Consider the following 21,747-nt stretch of genomic DNA (forward strand, 5'->3'; position numbering starts at 1 on the left):
GTCAGTCGCCGTATTTTTTCTGGCCAAAGCTATGCACGAGCTATGACGCTCGTCGTTGTGCAATGCTTCGGGTTAATTTCGACCTCCGCACGCTATTAGCGTGCATCGGGACCGCAGTGCACTTGTGTTTCTGCTGCTCGCCTCCATCTAAATGCCACTGGGAATCGAACCTGCGAACCCGTGTACTCTGCAGCAGAACAGTGGAGGAGAACAGTCTTTTCATTCGCCCCAGTATTCATTAAAAAAAAGAGATACAAAAAGCCAGAGGCTACTGGTTACTTATTCGGTTTCCTTGTACCAGCTGCGCGGGAACTTGTTCGCTGCTTTGCGAAAACAGGGGACTTCCTTGTTTCCTATACGCGGAAAATGTCTGAAGGCTCAGCGAGTGCCTCTTTGTGTTGTTTCTTTGGCGGTCCAACTATTTCGGCCCCAAGTTATAATGGGCGTCCGCTCAGATTTCTGCCTTCTTGCTTCCCCTGTTTTGTTTTCCTCGCCACCTAGTGACGCTCTCCGCGTCATATAACGGGATATAAAAGCTTCTCCAATCATCCGCAGATAATGCATATATGCTTTGCAGCCGTACGGGGTGCCCCTGCTGTAATTGTGAAATTTAGTTTCTGGGTGTTGTTGAGCGAAGAAGAACATCCTCACACCGTTGCCTCCTTCGCACTCGTTAAGAACGCATTTTTTTTTTCTTTTTTTCAAACGTAAATGGGTGTTTTGCATTCCTGAATGCCACGTCTAACAGCCAGTAGAAGGGAGCTCAGCAGCTGTCGGCGGAGTAAGCCCCTTCGGATAGCGTCGGTGGTATCTGACCATCACCGGCACGGAGTGTTGCGTCCTATTCGCTCTCTTATCCGAAGGGGCTTGTTCGCAGCCGCGGAAGTCACGAGCGTCGTCGAGTTCGCGCGGAAAGTGACAGCAGCGAGCGGGTTCCCGCGGAGTTTTGGCGGGTGAAACGCGCGTCACTGTGGCCGGGGCCTCCGAACCGTCGCCGGGTGCGCTGAGACAAAAGACGGGCGGATGGATTGTCCTTTCCTTCTTCACTCGCCACTGTGGCCTGGTCCAGTTTCTGTCCCATTGCGTCCGTCATTGTTCCCCTCAGGAACAAAGGCCACACAAAAGTAGGGCGTGCCTCCAGGTTCTCGTTTGCGCGGGCCTTCCAGGTGTTGTCTTGGGGCGGCGCCTTTTGTCATCCGCGCCATCTTTCGCGCGTGGCTCGCTCTCTCTACCCTGGTCGATCCCGCCTCGCTGTTGCGCAACCGGACCGTGCTTTATGCACTGTAAAGAGGCTTTCCCTGCTGTTTTTAAAACGTTTTCACACACACACACACTCAAAAACCGCACTGTCGCCCTAAGCAGCTGTTCCTTTGGCGCCGCATTTGTGCGGTATGTGTAGCACCAAGTGCAGCCATTTGTCTCCGATAGGGACATTCGGCGAACGCGCTTTCCTCGGCCGTGAGCCAAACGGCAGCGCGTTCCTCGCGGTAGGTACATTTCACAAAGCTGTGACATGTCCCGTTGCTTCCCGCCGCGGTGGCTGTTCTGCAGGGTTGGAACTTTTTATTTTTTAACCGAAAACAGCAAAATTACAGCCGCGGCGTTAAGCCTGCTTTTGTATCAGACTGGCGTCAGTTTTTCCAGATCCCTTCGATAAGGACTCTGGTATTTCAGTGCGACTTGCACATCTGTTTACAATTTGAAACGGAAATTGTAGATAGTTGTGCAAGGCGGAACATCTGGACGTCGTTCATGTGTTCTGAACGTTGTAACAGATTAATACCTTCTGTGCGGCTGCCACAGATGCACTTGAACACTGCGAGAGCTTCAGCTTTGAGATCCTGCTGGGGCTTAGAAGCTCCAAACACACCAGCGCAGCTATGTTTGGCACTGGTGCTGCGGCCAAGGGGCAACTTTAGCACCTGTTAACGAATTGCACGGCTTGCATTGCTGCTTCTCCCTGTAGTTGCTGTTCTTATTGTGCGATGTCCTTGTTACCTGTATCGAAAACACGACAGCATGGCTAGTGGACTGTAGGAGAAAATTTTCTTATGCAGGAAATTCTTTAAAGAGGTCTGCACATCCGTTGCGTAATTGGGGGAAAAATTGGCAGAAGTTTAGCTCTGGTTAAAGCTGGAGGATTGCGAAAGCAACGAGGAGAGAGAGAGAGAGGCGATGGAGAGCGCGCGGCAGCGGCCCCGGCACGCTAGCTATGCGCCGCTACTGCGCATGCGCAACTGGCGAGCACGGCGGCGGCACCTCACCCGCGCAGCGGCGGCGCGCCAGCTGTGCGCCGTGTGACGTCGCTGCTGCTCGCGCATGCGCAGTACGGCCTTTCCTCAGCTCCGCGAAATGGCTCGGCGACTCGCGTAGTGTTGCTTTCGCAACACAACCGAAGGAGACAAGTGATAGCTTTTCAGGATCAATTTTACTTGAAACCTCCAAAGAAAATGAAGTTGAACTTACGTCTCTTTTTATGACCGACATTGTAGCTGATTGTTGAGTTTCCCTGTTTTGTTTTTCTTTTCTTGAAAGTGTTGCGTTAGCTGCGTTAAGTGTATACACGCACTGTAGGTGCCGAATACGCATCTCTCAGAACACAGATTAAGTGAGACCATGTTGCCTGATTTCCGGACTTCCTTTTTTTCATTGCCCTCGTGTCCTCTGTGGGAAATCCCACCCTCCAAGCTTACTGTCAGCTTCCGCCTATTCACGTGCCCGAAACAAAAAAAAAAAGCTTTCCAAGCAGTTGCTTAGTGGTCAGAAATGGTCGCGTCACTGGGAAGCTTTAAAAGTGGTGCTATGAATGTTTTTCGGTGTTTCTGATGGGAGTTATTATTTGTGCGTTTAAAAGTTCATTGAAAAGCTTTTCCCTGGCGCCGCGTGTCATCCACTTCGAGCTCTGGGACTCCTGAAAAAGTGATGCTGCTCGAGCCTTGCTTCTTTTTTTTTCACACTGGTAGAATTGGTACGCGTATATATGGGGGGGGGGGGGGTGATTCTGCTGACCTAGGCGTCACCAAATAATCGTGTGATGCGGTGACATGCAGTGCCCGAAAATTCGCACACTTTTCGTTGTTACAGCTTCCAAACAAACCGACGTTTGTCACCAGAGTTTCTTCTTTCCCGACGCTGAATGCATCCGTGCATCTTTCGCTCCGGATATCCCGACAGCCTATTTAGAGCGCCGAAGAAATATTGTGTGTTTGAGGCTTGGGAGCTTGTGTCTAGTAGCAAAGCAAGAAGGAATGAGGCGATATTTAGATTATAGTGGACAACGCGAAGGCCTGGTGCAGCAGTCGTCCGCTACTAACCTCAGGGGCAGTGCTGAAGCTACAGTGAAACGAATCGCTCCAGCTTCATCTCGTGTTGCCCTTTCTCTGGCGCTACCGCAGCAGGGGCTAGATGTGCCCCCTTTACGGCATTTAGGGCTAGGCCAAGCGTTATCTCGAAATCCAAGTCGCAGCTATAGTGTCGCGCGCATGCACAAAGGCGCGGAGTTTCTGCCTACTAATAATTGCCAGCGTAAAGTTTCTCGGTACTACCTAGGGGGAAAACAGACACCACCATCGACGAGAGTTTCGCTTCGTCCACCGCGGGGAATGTCGGGAAGTACGCAATTCGCATTTGGCTTGGCTATAAATATTAGGTCTAAAACGCGGATTCTGCTACGGAATCCTACCTCCGCCTCGTTAATTTGCACTGCGCGGAGATTAGATTCTTTTAACCGTGCGTTTTTTATACCAAATTTAACTCAAGGGAATGTGTTTTACATTAGGCTCGTACGGAAACTATTGAAGAATTTTTTTTGAGGTATGCCTCGAGAAAAGCCATATTGTTGCGACTGAATCCATGTTTTCTGCCGAGCGCTGTAGGCAAGCCGAATGCGAAGTGTGCACTTCCCGGCATTCCTGGGCCCTGTCGTGGCGGTTCAACGACCGCCGCGCCTCTGTTCCCTGAGAAACTCTTGAAATGGTTTTCAGCAGCGCCACATCCGCGTCGTTATAGATCGTCACTTCTAATGTGGGCTCTGAGAGAAACTCCCGTCTTGGGAGCGTGACGGTGACCCCGCTTGGGAGCCCGTGCTGGATGCCCAGGAGGCGTGACGTGCTGCCCATCTTTCAGTGTTCGCGAAGAGGGGGTTGTTCATGGAATGTCTGGAACTCGGGAGTGCGGGGAGGTCAGTTATTTTCCACTTTCTCTGTCCTCTGGATCTTTAGCCCGCTGACTTGCTACGTGCTCCGCTTGCTGCCCTGCTCGTCGGGCTTCGCTCCGCGGTCGAAGACTCTGTCTGTGAGATATGATCCAAACGCGTGTTATATCCCTAATGGAGCTGTTGTGGCGACGCAACGCGCCCAGTGTAATGCAGGCGCTTAGCCTACATAGCATCGATGTGTTACTGTTGCTGCACGCCGGAAGACATGTTTGCCGCGCAGCGTAACTGGGACACGAGGGACGTTTTACCTGCCTCTAAAACCGTCATGCCAAAACGTATACAACGGAAGCTGCTGCCCTGGTGACGACGTTTCGGGACGATTTCTTTTACATGGCGCGACAGAATTGCTAGCGCAGTGTAGTACGATTGTTCTCGGCGGAATGTAAACCTGAGGGGCGCCTGTTCTGAGATTACGGTGCTGATAAGGAAAAAAAAAACTTTTCTGCCTCCAGTTTATACCTGACCTCTGCGCGTGCGCTTAGCCTGACGAATGCATGCACCTTCCATGCTTGCGATAAAAGGTAACTTTGTAAATCGCAATGCTATTCTTTGCTCATGTCTATAAAGGTAAAAACGTTAAACCGCTTCCCCCCCCCCCCCCTTTTTTCTTTTTGTTTAGCTCAAGGGCACAATGCTGTTGCGCGGCAGGAAATAAGTTGCTGGAACTGCAGGGCCCGAACAGCTGCGCGGTGACATACTAAATGGGCGTTGCCATTTTCCCTTTGTTTGTCTTTTCATTCTTCAGCAGCATGTATCTGTTCCGGTACAGAACAAGTAGCATAGACGACATCACCAGCCAATGCTTACCTATAGCTGAAAGGTAAAAGCGGCTTCGACGAACTCTGGTGGTGGCATTAGCTCTGATCGACACTAATTGCACGGCGTAACTTGGTCATTACGGCGGAGGAACCTAACCCTGTTCAGGTAATATGCGCTCGTTGCTAGTGCTTGCTCCTCCACTCGCCCGGTAATGCAGGTATTTACTGTTCAGCAGCATTTCATGACCAGTCACTGTAAACTTCAAAGCTATCTTCTCTGTCGCTTAGGGCGTGTGCGCTGTTTGTTCAAAGATAATGATCTTCCTGAGTGCGTGGGCGCGCAGCTTGGAGTTTTGAGTTGCACTGCGTTGGTCGCGTGAATATGTAGGGAGTGCACTTATACAGCCGAGGCCGTGATTAGGTTCAGTACTTCCCCACTTTTTTTTTTTTTTCCGGGCCCCGCGGTCCATAAACATCGCGCCTGGCTGCGTAGCACTGCGCCGTGCTTATTAACTCAAGGGCGTCATGATGCGGGTGAGGAAGACGTCGGCTACCCGTCGCAGCGAGTCTCTGAGATGGCACCATTACCGCATGCTGCAACCTAGAGCCGAGACTGTAGATCCATTAAGTTCTTCTTGATCATGGCACTACGTCACGAAGGCTTCGCTCGCGCTGGTGCCGGACGCCACGCCTGGGCTTGCTGTCTAGCCAGTGAGTTGCGGAAGAAACCGCTTTAACCAGGACGGAACACCCGAGCATATCGCTGCTGTTCAGCTGGCATACAATTCAGACTGTCTAGGTCACGCAGTGGGTACATGATGTCGTGCCTTCCTTCTGGGCGGCTTTCTTCCGTCATATGCGCGGCTCCGACTGGTCCTCGTAGCACTGCCGACTGGGCTTCGGAAGCGCAGGTGGTACTACGTTCTGGAGCATGTAGTACCATTTGTGCTTCAGCGACAGCGCTTGTCACCGACGGTTCTTATCAGATCGGGCTTAGGACGGAGGCTCGTCAAGGGCAGCCCGAGATAAACAGCTGCATTGTGTTTTAATGGAGTTGTGTCACAGTGTCCGCATTCGACAAACGTTCTACCTGTTGCTGTCGGTTCTGTCCACGATGAGTGCAATATTTAAATGGCCGGGGCTAGCGGTACTTACCTAGTCATTTTCCACCGCTGCAGACGAAATGTTTGGATGATCATCGGAATCCGTAAGGCCTTCTTTTCCGTATTCCTTACTCTTACGCTTCAAGGCGAAATTTCCCCCGTTGCTCATAGCAAGCGGCCGTCGTTTCGCCTCTACGTTCTAGGATGCAAAACTGGGCGCACCGACGCCGCTGCTGGGCAACGCGCGTCCGCATCTCATTTTGTTCTCGTGGAAGTGGCGGCGCTGCTCTTCCCGACGGAAACGAGAGGTGCACTCTGTCTTTGGCGCACCAGTGGCTGGGCACGAGAAAGGCGGCGCGGTGCTCTCGGTGATCCATCATTGACACTCCGGGTTTTGGACCGGCTTTCTGTTGGCCGCTTCACTCGGCAGTGTGGCTTCACCTCCGCCCGCTTGCTTTCCTTCTTTTGGCGTTTGCTCGCCATTGTGTTGCTGTGTTGCGCATGTGCCCGAGACCGGCAATTGCTGTGCGGTCTGTCGGAATAGATTTTTGACGTCATCTGGATTCGGCGCACATGAAGGATGGGCCCGCTGACCGGTTGTGAGCCGCTACATTTAGCGCGTGCTGTTTGTTGTTGCTTAGACGTGGTCGTTTACTTTGCTGTCCTCTCCCCTACTTTTTCTTTACTTTCTTTTTTTTTTTTTTCACCCGGCATGTCCATATGAATAATGAATAAACGCGTTGCTCTTCGCCGAAATAAGCAAATGCCATGAAGAAGACGTTTTTTTTTTCTTATTTCAGGTTGGTTTTATGCAGACGGGTGGAAAAAAAGATGTGGCTCGTGTACCCCTCGGTTGCAACTGCAACCTGCCAGGACAGCCTTCTTCAGGTGGGCTTGCAGCTGTCGGCCCTGTCTGTCCTCCGCCACCCTTTGGTTCAGCAGCCTTGGCGAATCGGTGGACCCGGAGTACGCTTCAGCGCTTCTCTCGCAGCGAGAGGCCGCGGATGGCTTCGAATCCGTGCTCAGCAAGCGAGACCCCCCCCCCCCCCCCCTTTCTCCCCAAACCATTTAGCCTCAGGACCGTATACTACACACGCTGAATTTGTTGACGGCTTGGTGCAACGTAGGGCCTGCGCCGCTAAAGAAGCGGAAACCCTCCAGCAAGCGCCGCCGTTGATTAGTTTCTTTTTTTTCCTCGGCTTGCCTCCCCCTGGGCTGTCGGCCAATCGCCGGTGGGGCACTTCTCGCTTGCTGAGCGCTGGCCGATGCTTCCGCGCGCTGCGCAGCGTGCGACGCAGCCTGTTGCGCTTTTTCGCGCATAGGAACGATGGCCGCGTACGACAACCGACGAGACTGCCACCGGGGGAAAGTAGAGCTGAGAACGCCGCGCTCGTAATAATGCGCTGGATTTTCCCGGCGCATAGGGGCCGTGCGGATTGTCGGTATGTCGTTTCTATCAATTTTATGCAATTGGTTGTCCCTGTTGTGGAAGTAAGGAAGGATGTGAAAGCTGTCAACATGTGCCTAAACTAAACAAACCGACGGCGGGCGGGGAGCTCCGCCGCTGCGTTTGCGGAAGAGTGCACCTCGAGGCTCGGAGAGGCAGCTGGGAAGGAAGGGAGGGGTATCTCCACCGCTTTGGTCCTGACATTGTGTTAGGTCTGCGAACCAGGAAACGGTTTGTGCGCTCAATCTGGAGCCGCCGTACGCGTGGTCTGAGATTCCGTTTTCGTTACCTCCGCGAGGCGAAGTTGTCATCGGGCTCTGAGTTGATTTATTATTATTATTATTATTATTATTATTATTATTATTATTATTATTATTATTATTATTATTATTATTATTATTATTATTTCACTTTTTTTTGTTTGGCTCGTGCGCTCGGACATCGGCGCATTTCTTTTTGACACCGGTTCGCGTCCTGACGGACTCGCGTTGTAAGTAATCGGGCGAACACTGCGGACTTGTGGCCCGCGGTGTGCGCTGCCCATTGGCGCCGCTTGCCGTGCATTGGCAACGAGAGCCCACTCGCTCATCGCAACCGTGGGGAGACACTGCCGGAGCCGCAGGGTTCAACGGCCTCATCGATCGCTGCACGGCCCTTGAATGCTATTCCGAACGTCTGCTCCTCTGTTTGCTTCTCGTTTGTACCTGTTTATTGGAGCGCACGGCCACGACGTTGTGCCAGTTACGCTGCGGCGCTCGTCACTCGCTCTACGCAGCTCGTTGTGTGGCACTGCTGCGAGCCCACAGGATGGAGTAGTGTAGCTGTGTGAAGGAGTGGGCGAAGGTTCTTCGGAGTTGAGGTGTTTCGGCGTGTTTCCGGCTTTTGGACGTTGCTGAACGCTGACATCAGAGAAAAGGAAGGGTTTTCACTAACTTTAACACCGTCGTTTTCCTTTAGCTTGCTTTCCCTCGTATTTTCGAGCTTGTATCTCTTCCCCTCCCCACCTTTTTTTTTTTGGTTAGGCAGTTCGTGTTTAGTATCCGAGTAGAGGCCTGCTGTTCAGTAAAACGGCGTTGCTTGACTCCCGAACGAAGCGTGCCACCGAAGCGGTGGCCTTGTGGTAGAGCATCCGCATCGCACTCGCGAGGTGCTGGGTTCGATCCCCAGTGCCGCCGGGTACCCACTGGTTTCTTTAATGGCTACAAGATTTCCCCTGGCACGGTACTCGGCTCTTCTATGGGTGAGATGCTTGGGAAAAAGGGTCTTAGACCAAACAGTTGCCTTGACGGATCAGAGATAAGTTCCGCCGAGATCCCAACACTGTGAGCCTTGCGAGCATTCGCCTCGCGTTCGGGAGGTGCTGGATTCGATCCCCAGTGCCGCCGGGTACCCACCGGTTTCTTTAATGGGCACAAGATTTCCCCTGGCACGGTACTCGGCTCTTCTAAGGGTGAGATGCTTGGGAAAAGGGTCTTAGACCAAACAGTTGCCTTGACGGATCAGAGATAAGTTCCGCCGAGATCCCAACACTGTGAGCCTTGCGAGCATTCGCCTCGCGTTCGGGAGGTGCTGGATTCGATCCCCAGTGCCGCCGGGTAGCCACCGGTTTCTTTAATGGGCACAAGATTTCCCCTGGCACGGTACTCGGCTCTTCTAAGGGTGAGATGCTTGGGAAAAGGGTCTTAGACCAAACAGTTGCCTTGACGGATCAGAGATAAGTTCCGCCGAGATCCCAACACTGTGAGCCTTGCGAGCATTCGCCTCGCGTTCGGGAGGTGCTGGATTCGATCCCCAGTGCCGCCGGGTAGCCACCGGTTTCTTTAATGGGCACAAGATTTCCCCTGGCACGGTACTCGGCTCTTCTAAGGGTGAGATGCTTGGGAAAAGGATCTTAGACCAAACAGTTGCCTTGACGGATCAGAGATAAGTTCCGCCGAGATCCCAACACTGTGAGCCTTGCGAGCATTCGCCTCGCGTTCGGGAGGTGCTGGATTCGATCCCCAGTGCCGCCGGGTAGCCACCGGTTTCTTTAATGGGCACAAGATTTCCCCTGGCACGGTACTCGGCTCTTCTAAGGGTGAGATGCTTGGGAAAAGGGTCTTAGACCAAACAGTTGCCTTGAGGGATCAGAGATAAGTTCCGCCGAGATCCCAACACTGTGAGCCTTGCGAGCATTCGCCTCGCGTTCGGGAGGTGCTGGATTCGATCCCCAGTGCCGCCGGGTACCCACTGGTTTCTTTAATGGCTACAAGATTTCCCCTGGCACGGTACTCGGCTCTTCTAAGGGTGAGATGCTTGGGAAAAGGGTCTTAGACCAAACAGTTGCCTTGACGGATCAGAGATAAGTTCCGCCGAGATCCCAACACTGTGAGCCTTGCGAGCATTCGCCTCGCGTTCGGGAGGTGCTGGATTCGATCCCCAGTGCCGCCGGGTACCCACTGGTTTCTTTAATGGCTACAAGATTTCCCCTGGCACGGTACTCGGCTCTTCTAAGGGTGAGATGCTTGGGAAAAGGGTCTTAGACCAAACAGTTGCCTTGACGGATCAGAGATAAGTTCCGCCGAGATCCCAACACTGTGAGCCTTGCGAGCATTCGCCTCGCGTTCGGGAGGTGCTGGATTCGATCCCCAGTGCCGCCGGGTAGCCACCGGTTTCTTTAATGGGCACAAGATTTCCCCTCGCCTGGTGCTCGGCTCTTCTAGGGTGAGATGCTTGGGAAAGCGGTTTTAGACCAAGCAGTTGCCACAAGTTGGGCTTCTACCGCACGAGGCGGATTTAGGGTTGCTTGACGGCGGAACTTTTCTCTGATCCGTCAAGGCAACTGTGGTTTAAGAGCCCTTTCCCAAGCATCTCACCTTTAGAAGAGCCGAGCACCAGGCCAGGGGAAATCTTGTAGCCATTAAAGAAACTGGTAGGTACCAAGCAGCACTGGGGATCCAACCCAGCGCCTCCCGAATGCGAGGCGGATGCTCTACCACCCATAGGATGAAGTAGAGTAGCTGCGTGAAGGAGTGGGCGAAGATTCTTCGGAGGTGTCTAGGCGCGTTTCCGGCTTTTAGACCTTGCTGAACGCTGGCATCAGAGAAAAGGAAAGTTTTGCTCTAACGGCGTTGCTTGACTCCCGAACGAAGCGTGCTGCCGTCACGAGGGGATTGTCCTGCGCACTGGCGCCCCGCTTTTCCCCTATGCTCCTAATCGATAGGGTCACCGTATTCTAAAAGTCTCTACTATTTTTAACTATTACGAACTTCGTGTTATGTGTTCGTAGTTGCTGGCTTCGGAGACGTGGCATTGCTCTGCCCGTCGGCAATTTTCATGTTTGTTTGTTTTTTTGTACATATTGTACTCGTATTGGGCCGCCCTGCGTTGTTGAAAGTGACTGTCGGTACCTTGAAGCAGCATATGGCTGAGGCGTGTGCGTCGGAGCGGTGCGTTGTATGCCGTTTCGATTGCGCATTCTTCAGTGGCCGTTCGGGCCGTCCCACCTTGCTGCGGGCAGTGTTCCCATAGAGTGGCTCGGATAGAAGAAACTTGCGGCCGCGAGGCAGCGGCGGGTTCGACTCCCTTTTGGACGGGTGCGACGAGAGGATTATCGTGCGCTACACGGGTGGCGGCGTTTGGGGAAGCGGCGCGATCGGGCGAGCCCAAGACGTGAGGACAGGCGGGGGAGTGCGCCGGAGGCCTTCGGCCTTGTTTACGCTTCGGCACGACTGTTTGTCTTCGGCTTGGCAGCAGCGAGGCTCTGCCTGTCACTCCGGCGTAGGCATGTTCCGAGGTGACCTCAAAACGTTTACTCCTAACCTCGTCCTCCCTTCTCGCGCGCAGTGCTCTCTCCTCCCTCCGTTTCTGGTTGAGGAGCCAGCATTTGTTTTCACAGGCGTCATTGGGCCCTTTTGGCTCTCCCTTCCCCCTCTGGGGCCGTCATTTTTCTTTTGTTTGAAAAATGGCGTGCGAGACCGGTTTCCGCTGAGGGCGGCTCTGGAGAGGGCGCGCATTCTAGCGAAAGAAACGGGCGGGACTCGTTCGAGTGGAGACGCCTCCCCCCCCCCCCCCCCCTGCTTCGTTTGTTTATCTTGCCTGTCTCCAGTTGCCGCGCCGAGTCGCTGCGGTCCCGTGCAATACCGACCCGCTCGATACGTGCTCATTTCGGCACGGCCTCTATCACTCTTCGCATCGGCGCGGCCTTGGAGCTTGCCAGTGGTTGCACTGAAGCAGGCTGTATTATTTATTCAGCCGAGGAACCGCCAGCTCGTTTTGGCTGTTGCGGAGAAAACAATGAAGCCGTGTCGCCCATGGCGCACGTTACCAGCCTCTCTCAGGGAGCCCGGCTTTCGCCAGTGTCGGCGGACTGTCTCCCAGTCATCTTCATTCCTGACGCGCAGGCCAATTGGTGGTGACACCGTCCGTAAAAGACAAGATGAGAACGGCTACTGTTACGGCCAAGACCTCTTTTGCCAATCGAAGTCGATCTGCACATATGTGCTGCAGTTTTTGATCTTTTTTAGAAATATTGGCCTCAACACTCTGTCACACGTTGTACATAGCTGCACATTGGCTCACCAGTGTTGTGCGCGGTTCTCGATCGCTCGGTGACCCGAGTTCTAGCAAGAGGTGTGATGTAGCTTGCGCTGCGGCCCTCGGCACGAGAGGAGGAGGAGCGGTCGAGGTTGCGCTGCTGGCAGTGGGGGCAACCCGCTCGGCTTGCAGGCATAAGGAATAAGGCCATGTCCTTGCGTTTCGTAATCTTGGTAATGGCGTACGCAGCAACGGGCCAGTGGTTAGTCCGCCGCGGAACTGTGAAGAGGAGGAGCCTGCGACAGAGTGCTGCTTTCAAGTTTACATAATTTATGCTTGTCGTTTTTCTTTTCCCTTCCGAAACCGGTTATGGACGTTTCTTCCGCTGCTTCGCGTGCAGCCCTGTTGAGGGCGTCGCAATATTATCTGACTTCTCTTTCTTCAATCAAAACTTTGCTATGACCTCACCAGTAGGTAGTGTACGTCGGGACCGTAACGTTGCTGTATAGATTAGAACTAAGTGGCAAGTCTCCCTTGAAAGAGGCCCTCCAGCCAGTGGTTGCGCTCCATTGACTTGACGTCGTGGTTGATGCCATTTCACAGAGGCACCTGCCAGACAAGACACCTGCGATGTCACGCTTGGGGATTAACCGCTGGAGGGCCCCCTTTGAGGTGGATTGGCCGCTACGTTCCCGAGTCGTATTGCATGCATTAAATAATAGCATTTCGCTCCGCTTGCTTGAATATGAGTTTAAGAAAAAAAAAAACTCCAAATTGCTAGTTACCCACTGCATGTTGTTTTCCTAAGCGTATTAGACACTTGGGTAAGGGTAGTTTCTTCTCCCTTGCCTTTCCATTTCGGTATGCTGTCTCAGTGTCAGTAGGTTGCACCCTACAAGTTTATCTAGCAATATTAGTAGACCATTCTAATGTCATTCGGTTTCAAGGAACTGAGTATGTTGCACATTCACGATGAATATCAGATGTGACTTGTGGACTGTTTTTCTTCTCATGATTTACTAGTTTGGTGAGGGGGGATCTTTATGTGGGCGTGACGTGTCTTCAGTGTGACACAAAGTTTGTCGGATGAAGACAGCATAAATGGGACAGTGAACTAGGCAGGAATAACGACTGCGCCTTCTCTCTTGCTGCCTTCGACGAGCGGAGCCGCGTTCTGCCTGCGGTTCGTAAGGCCGGATTTTTTTTTTCGCCCCCCCCCCCCCCCCCCTCCCCCTTTCTCCAAGAGCAGTTCAACTGCGCGACGTGTGTCGGCCTGCTGTCAGTCTGGCGGGGATTGTTGTTTTTGGCCGCCGCCGCGGCGCGCAGCCGGTCCCTCCCGTGCGAGCGCGTTTCTCTCCCGCTTACTTTATTCCGTCTCATTTGTCGTGCCATTAGGCGTTTGTTTTCTGACAAGTGCCTGCGAGGACCGGCTACTAATTTATGGTAATGTTATTCTTAGCGGTGCGGGGGAGAAGCCGGCGCGCAATGCCCGAACCTGTTCTCCCTCCCGCGACGAACGAACGGCAGGCTTTGTTTCCGACGGTTATTTATCATGGCCGGTTTCCCCCCTCTCCCCCAATCCCCCACCCCCCTCTTGCCAAGCCCCTCATCCCGGAGATCGCCTTCTCCAACATAAAGAAGATCGTTTCCATGCGCGCGCGCCCGCGTCAGTTCTTGCAAAGTATACTCTGCGCCGTGCTGCCCGCGCGCGCTGCTCTCTGGTTGCAGCAGCGGTTGCGAGCGCATTAGAAATGACGACAGCAACGAAATGTGCGCGCTTGTCGTGCTGTTCTGCGGAGGAGGAGCGAGGTGAAAGGGGGGGGGGGGGGGGTCGCCGCAGCGAGCAACAGATGTTCCGCAGATCTCTCCCGCTTTTTTTCCTTCTTTTATTTCTGTCTCCCTTATTCACGGGTTTGTCAATTTGGCGCTGCTCGTTCTAGCGTGTTTCCATTGCGCGCGGGCGACGTGTCATGCCGTCTGCTGTTGTGCAGCCCCCTCTCTGCTCTTCCCCCCTCTCTCCCTCCGGCTACCGGTTTCTCGAGCCGCCATGTTTCTCTGCGTCTGAAGAGGGGTGCTCTGTTCCTCCTGTGAAAAGTGTAGCGAGGCCGGTGCTACGCGGCTTGACAGAACAAGCGCTCGGTATCGGGAAAGTTCTGCGAAAGCGCGGAATGCTGAATTCACTCATGTGATAGAACGCGTCACCGGGTTGTAAGGCTGTATGCTCATTGCGACAGTGCTGCTTTATGTACTCCTCAGTCGTGCTGTCACAGATGTTGTTCGCATTCATTGAATATAGCGCCCAGACAGACGCAGGCGCTTTTGATTTCTCCGCGTTACGAATCGTTCATTGCCATTTACTTGAATGGCAGGCTTCGTCGTGTGCGAGTGCCAATGCAGTGTTAGTCACGTGTCATGTGAGCGCCCTTCCAGCTGGGCGGAGTGTCTCGCTGCAGTGGTAGTTACCGTTCGGTTTCGCAGTTGGGCTTCGCCTCGTTCTGAAGGGCCGGCTGACTGGCAGCCGACCCCGTTTCCCCCCTCGTGTGCTGCTGAGTCGATTACTCGCGCCAGTAAGGGCAGTAACACACTCGCTCCACTTTGTGACTGGAGCCGCGGCGAATTGAACTGTCGCTTATAATGCAACCGGCTTGAGGCGATAACGACCTCGGCGGCGCTAAGCGGCGGCGTGTGTCCATGCTAAGCGGAACATCCGCTCGGGTCCTTGATGGCGCAACGCTGTGGGCAGCCGTCGTCGCTTTGCGTGCACTCGAGTTACTGTCACGTAGGCCGGAAAACCCGTTCGAAACCAATCGCAAGCTATGACGTTGGCGCTCTAAGGAGGTCGGTTTCGCGAAGGTCGAACAGAGGACGCGGAATGCAAATGGCCCCCCGTAGCCTGTGTGCTTTCGCGCCGGAGCCTTCCCGAGGCGACGGCATTGTTGGCGATGCCGGCTTCTTCGCTGGCGTCGTGGCGAGGGAGGCTGACGTCTTCTCGCGAAGCGGGCTACTCGTGCGTGGTGTTCGAGAGACGAAAGGGAAGGAAAATAGACGCGTATGCGCCCAAACGTGGCTGCTGGTTTTATCGCTCGTTGTGCCCTGCAAGGTGTTTCAGTTATTTGCATCTCTTTCTCTTCCACCACCTCGCTTGTCTTTTTTTCTTTTTCTTTTTTGTACTTCTGCATGTGCTAACCGCTTGCTGAACGTATTTTGCCGAACTGAAGTGCTCCGGATTTGTTTTGTCCACTTGGGCTTGTTCGGGGCGTGCATGTACGCGTTGTTATACGAGGACGTCTCTCTCCTTCGGGACTCAAATTCGTATCATCGAAGGTTGGCACTGGAACGCCTTATAAAGGCAGCGGCACTGTCTAGCATGTGCATCGTGCTTATCTAGTACTGCCTGAAAAATCAGTGAATGTGCGCGAAAAACGAGTAGGCATCGAAACATATCAGATCATTTTGTTATTTTTGTTTTCATTGCTTCCACTCCCGGTTAAGCCTAACTAATCCATGGCGTTCATATTGCATGGAGCCAACTCGTTCGGTAGCTCTCCCCCTTGCGCGAAAACCATAATCAAATGCAGTTTGCTTGACGACAACTATTTTAGGGCGCTGGCACTAAAACCCCCCGGCCTGAGATTTCGTCGATGTTTGTCTGAAGCCTCTGGCAGGTGGCATCGTGGCCCGGTGGGCAGGTGGCAGCCTGCCAGCAGGCTTTATGGCCAACTATGCAAAACACTTTACGGCAGAACACTCTATGGCCACGAGTGGGTTTCGAACCCACGACCGCGCGAACGGATCAGCTTTGCTGGCCACAGCATTAGACCACTGCGACGGCGACCCGGACCGGAGTCGGAAAACCAATGTCTCTCACTCTTTCTCGCGCGCGCTCTGATTTGGATGTCGTAGTCCTCATCAACTTGCATCCGTGCGCTATCGATCCAGAACGCACCGCTGTCGTATTGCCCTTTTAAAACCTCGTACGGAAACCGAAACCTAACTGCGAGCGCACCTAATCTGCATTTGTCCTAACGATGCTATAACGTCATTTTTTATTTCTTTTTTGAGTGCCCACTCTGAATTATCTCCCTTGCATTGCGTGGTAGTGGCCTACTCATGACCATGAAAAAAACAGATTAGACGTAAGTTTCACGGCATACGATCGGATTCAGTTGCTTTTAAAGATGCCGCGTTAACGTCTCTAGCCGTCGTGGGGATTGATCGTCGTGGTGTCGAACTTTGGCTGTTTTCTGATACGACTAAGCTTGGAAGAATGCGTGCTCCAACTTGCGGGTTAGACGCACCGTTTCATTTTCTTGAAACCTTATCCTTCTTTTTCATTCCCGGTGCTGTGTGCGTGTTCTTATCGGTGAAGAACAGGGTGCTGTGTGGCAGGAATGTGCTCGAAGTTTGCATCTCTTGTGAAGGCTCCGGGAAAATGCTTGAAGTACATGTAAGAAAACAAGAACCTTTCTTGTCCTCCGACGGAAGCCTAAAATATGAAAAGCACTTCACGCAATACACAACGAACATCTCTTGCGTAAGAAAACCGGCCGCACACTCTTCTAGACGCGTGGTTTGTGAACTCGGCTTGCTTCTTACTTCGCCTTTACTTTTTAAGCCTTTTTATTTTTTTTTTTCTCGGCGTGTCCGCCGCAGCTCCTGTTCGGCTTCTCAAGCGACACGGCGTTTATCTTCGCGGCTTTTGTCTCTCGGAAAGCACGCCGCGCGTGTCCTCTTTGCAGGTTGGGTGCTTCTCGTTGGTCTCCATCTTGGGCTCCCTCGGCCACGTGGCGTCCAATTCACGACGTCGCTACTATCACTGCGCCACGAAATCCGGTCTCTGTATCGCCTTCCTCGTTCGCCAGCCTCGTGATGCCAGCTGACGCCACTCAACGTCCTTTCTTGGCCTTCTTTCACTTGTTATTAACCGGACACTTTCATGCCCATGACAGGTGTAGGGTCCGTGTCCACGCCGGCTGTGTATGTGCATTGACTTCAGCTTCCGGTGAGCGTGCCCTCTTTGCGAGGGGTGCGCTGCGCACTCTCCACTTTTACGCGCAGGTCGTTACGAGCCCCCCCCCCCCCCCCCCCCCCCCGGGCAATACCTCTTTGGTGTACCTATCTGGTCGGTAGTAGTCGCACCCGAGAAGGTGCTTCAGTGGGTTGGACAGAGTAGGCCGTGTTCTGAATCCCTTGTGTGGGAAAAAAATCTATCTGTGCTCTCTTTTTGTAGCCTAATGCGATAAGGGTGCGGGAACAATTTTGTCACGCCAGATGGCTGCCGAAATAAATGTGCATTGCACCTCTTGTTCTCAAAAGCATGAGCCAAGTAAAAAAAAAGTTTTTCACAAATCAGGCTTAGTAGTGTTTCTTATTGGCTGGCGCGCACAGAACAAAGTGCTCTTTTATTTCGTAGCAAATTAACTACGAAGGAAGTCAACAGCCACCGGAACCAAGGTGCACAGGGGGATGGTTTTTTTTTTAAATTTACGGTGTGGCTTTTTAAACTTACGCCGTAGCTCAGTTAGTAGAGCACCTGGCGCGAAATTCGAAGGTCGTGGGTTCGGATTCCACCGGCGGCATTGTTGTTTTTTCTTCTGTGTCATAATTAATTGTCTTTAAGCGACAAATTAATCACAGTATTATTTTCTCATTGATCACCACCACAAATGAAAAATATAGAGGCATTCCCTGTGCACCTTGGTTTCAGTGGCTGTTGACTTCTTTCAATATATATATGCATCAAACGAGCCCCACATTTCCCTTCCTATAACTCATTCCGCTGGTAAACTGGGCATTTTTCCACCTCAATATTTTCAACTTTATCTAGCGCCTAAAAAGTGAATGGAGTAAGTTTAGTTAGTCCTTGGGATTTGTCTTAAGCGAGGAAGATAGGCATGTTTGGGTCTCAGCGGCGACCAATTAACGGTGCTTCTTCATTTCCATTTCCGCAACATGTCGGAGTCTTTTGTAAGCCCTTGGCTCACGTTACGCGGGATGCCCTGCGCAAAGCTAATCATACTTTGGGAAGCAGTTTGAGAACCGCTCCCGTGGTGAGTTGGCCGGAAGAGCCTGGTATATCTGTGCTGCGTTAAGGGGACACTGAGAACTGATTGAAGTTGGCCTGTATCTACAAGCTACCGCGTTCTACGCCCAGTGTGCGTGTGTCACTCGGCGGTGTTGTCGACGTGGGTGCGCCACGCAGCTCCCCAGCTGTCCCCACGCGGGCAGCCAATTGGCAGAGGTCGCGCGAAGGAGCGCTCATCGCCAAACTTAATTGCGTCATCGCGTCTTGGTAACGCGTGCGCCCCTCGACGGCACGTACGGAGGGCCTTTTTGGGCCGTAATTTGAGCATCAGCGTTTGCGGCGATGAACTCATTCTCCCGCGGCTGATTGTGTGCTCTGTAGCCGTGAGCCTTTTGGCCGATTCCTATCGTCCGAGAAAAACGCCCATATTAACCTTGTCGCCCTCCACAAGGACGCAAGACAAACAGTGCCGAGAGGACCTGCTGTCGCTTGTTCGTTGGGCGGAATAAAGGATAAGCGGGGCTTCTCGAATACTCCCTTCGCAGTGCATTCATCTTGGATATAGCGGTCGAGGTCGCAGAGAATGAATATGTTTGAGCGCCGTGCGTACTGCTCTCCAATGTCTTGCGCTTTTTGTGCCTTACCTGCGTGGAGGCGAACGCTGTTTCATAGCAAAAAGATAAACAGGACCAGCGCCAGTTCCGTGCGTGTTTTTTTACGCCGCCAAGTTTCTTGCGTCAGAAACCTAACTAGCCCAAAATGAAGTTGCGCTCGCCTTTACTCGGGCTTGGTTCGGATAGAACTCTTCAGCAGAGGTATAAGAGCGGTACCTACCGCAAGGAACATGCATGGGTGGAACGGCAAGAATAGAAGAGGCCACACAACTCTCTGTCGGTAAAGTGAAGTTTTCTAACTCGTTTCCTGCGGCTGGTCTCGGCTTCACTTCGGCTAGAGGGCGTATCTTCCTTCTACTCGAGAGACTTCTTTATCGCTGTGAGCTTCATATCATAGGTCGTACTGTTTGGAACGTGGTTTAATTTATTCCTTCCCCAGCGCTACTTTCTCATCGACTGCGAATGGTATGACGAGATCGGCGGAGGATCTGAACCCCGAAGACGACGATAACGATGAGATCATTTGCCCCGTCTACGGTGAAGCAAAGATGTGTAACGTTGGGCTAGGTGGCAGTGGCCTTCTCACTAAATTATCATAAGCGGAATAGCAAAGGCAGACAGGAAACGACAAGACTTGCCATTTCGCTACCACCGATGAGTTTAAAATGCTACGGGTAAGTAAAGTACATTCAGGATCCCATGCATTCCAGCCGTTTTACTTTTCCGCTTGCGTAGTGACAGAAGCCTGCTATGCGCATTTACTTGCTTGTGTTGAAGCACAGCAGTTCCCCTGATTCCGCACTATGAATGTTCTAATTGTTTTTTTCTGCTGCATTCAGAGCATAATCATTTTAAGCATTATATGCATAAGCAGAGCTTGGTTTATGGCTTAAGATTTATGAGGTTTAACGTAACAAAACGACTCAGGCTGAGAGCCGCCGTAGTGAAGGGCTCCGGAAATTTCGACCATCTGAGGTTCTTTAACGAGCTTGAAAACAACTGTAGGGATAGGTTCCCTGAACGCAACTAGGTTAAATGCAGAGTTTGACATCGAAAAGAGCCAAACCTGACGTTTACATGTTGATTTTCATATTTTTTCATTACACCGTGGTGTGTTAACTAATTAACATGTAAAGCGTATCTTGAACAGCGCTAAGGTATGTGCGGATGATCAACTTTGGCGTTTTTGTCGATTTGCGTTGAGGTGAATTTGGCTCATTTCACGCTTATGTGAACAAAAAGACTTCATATAAGCGTGGCTTAAACTCGGCTCGTTCTCTTGCTCCGAAACACGGCAAACGCGGCCGCCTCGGAACGCGTTAGTTGCGTAGATGTTCCCAACGCCTTCGGATCACACTCAGCCGCGTACTTCTACTTTCGAGATATAGATCGGAAGTGAGAGTGGAGCGCACATTTTGTTTTGTAGTAATCACTTTTGCCCTGATGCTATTGACGCTATGTCAGGCGCAGTTCCCCGCCGAGATGGCGAAACTGTAGGGACGGGTGACCGCGGTGAACGCAGCTGCCACCCCCGCATTCGGGGCTCCAAGCAATCGATGCGGACCGAAGTGGGCATGTCCACTTTGTGGTCACTCCAAAATGCGATCCCGGGCCTTTCAACGCCCTTCAGGCTGCCACAATTTTCCAGCTGGCCCAACGAAACGTGTCGACTCCATTCCTGCAGTGCACCGTGTCGTGATTTAAAACCTGCGTTGTGCATCGGGTCTATAGCGCTTTGAATATAAAACATACCCAGGATTTCGGAACTGCGTTCTAAACTGCTTACTAAAGGGCCGCTTCGTGCGATACGCGCGTAGGGTCATCGCTGGTGACATCTCGGATGGTATGTTGTATGCACATCATCGGTTGTACCGCCGGTTTCAATTTGTTCGTCTAATGTTCGATTGGCAGTATTTTGTGTCCCCGCTATCCCCGCGAACCTTTCTCTCAAAATCACGGAACCTAGTGGTACGCAGAAGGACGAATCATCTTCGCTGCCCGTGAGGCATATAATGAATGCAGAGCGTGCTTTGTTAGGATTCCATCTTCTGAGAGATTCTGCCGTGTCAGAGATACCCATTGTACCCTCGCATTGTTTGTTTTGAAACGCTCTCTTCATCTCGTTGGCGTCTTCGTTGTGGGCAGAGCACAGCGCGATGCCACGGGCTCTGTGCGAGTCTGCGCGGCAGTCGGATACAACTCAAGAGCGAAGCGGCATGTGCCCCTCAAAGGGGGCCCCCGGCCAATGGCGTCGGCCGATTTTCATGACGCCGTGCTTAATAAATCCCCTTTCATCCGCTACTCCCTGTGATGTCGCGCTAGCAGCTCCAAGGGGATTAACCTCGACGTCATAAGGATCGGTCGACGCCATTGGCTGGAGGGCCGGCCCCCTTTGAGGGGCATCTGCCGCTTCGCTCTTGAGTTAGATCCGCTTGGGTGCCGCAGTGTGCTGCTTGACAGCTTTGCCTTCCGCGCTCATGGAAGCCACCCACATCGAATCGTTTGCCGGCCGAGCTGACACCGTAGTCTTTGTGTCCAGGCTTTTACATAAGCACACCTGCCGTCATTCTATTTCCAGGCTAGCTTGCGCGGGCCACACCGTAATAGTGTGTGCGCAGCAGCTGTCCGTGAATGGCGCGGTTGCGAGCCAGCGCCGTTTGAGCCATTCTGGACAAAAATGTGCCTCCCGCGCTATAACACTCAGCCGGGGAGCCGTCATTGGAAGTTCCCGCGGGGATCGCTATCTTCATGCTTTATGTAACGCTCCGAGATAGATCCCGGTTTTGGAGCCAAGGTTACGCGCTACCGCGTGCAGCCTTGTTTCGCGCTTTATCTCCTCGCAATGCCGAGACCAGCTCCAGCCGAGGCGTCTTGCTTTCGGGGCTCATCGCTGGCGCTGGTGTGCGGCCTGTTTTGTGGGACCTTTACTCGAAGAAGCCGGCCTTCCGTATGCTAACCTTGAGGCTAACCGCAGTGAAGTGTCATAGCTGTAGGTTTTGTAGCTATAACGAAATACCCACAGCTACATACTCCAGCACGATGCGAAGCGAATTGTTGTTGAAATTATGT

General features: G+C 52.6%; 1 protein-coding gene across 9 annotated transcripts in view; it reads left to right on the top strand.

Annotated features, from left to right (window-relative positions):
- LOC149352726 (TOX high mobility group box family member 3-like) overlaps positions 1-21,747 on the top strand; it is a 387,363-nt gene that overhangs the window by 247,855 nt on the left and 117,761 nt on the right. For 2 of the 9 annotated variants that reach the window (XM_089581932.1, XM_089581935.1), the window contains exon 2: positions 6,878-6,965. The exons of the other annotated variants lie outside the window; for them this stretch is intronic. In XM_089581932.1, the coding sequence (XP_089438058.1) occupies positions 6,887-6,965 (79 nt within the window). In that variant the 5' untranslated portion in view covers positions 6,878-6,886. The remainder of the gene's footprint in view (positions 1-6,877; positions 6,966-21,747) is intronic. 9 annotated transcript variants of the gene reach the window in all.

This window comes from Amblyomma mixtum, chromosome 3 (genome assembly GCF_055824585.1).
Source record: "Amblyomma mixtum isolate Tamu chromosome 3, ASM5582458v1, whole genome shotgun sequence".
Lineage (NCBI taxonomy): Eukaryota > Metazoa > Arthropoda > Arachnida > Ixodida > Ixodidae > Amblyomma > Amblyomma mixtum.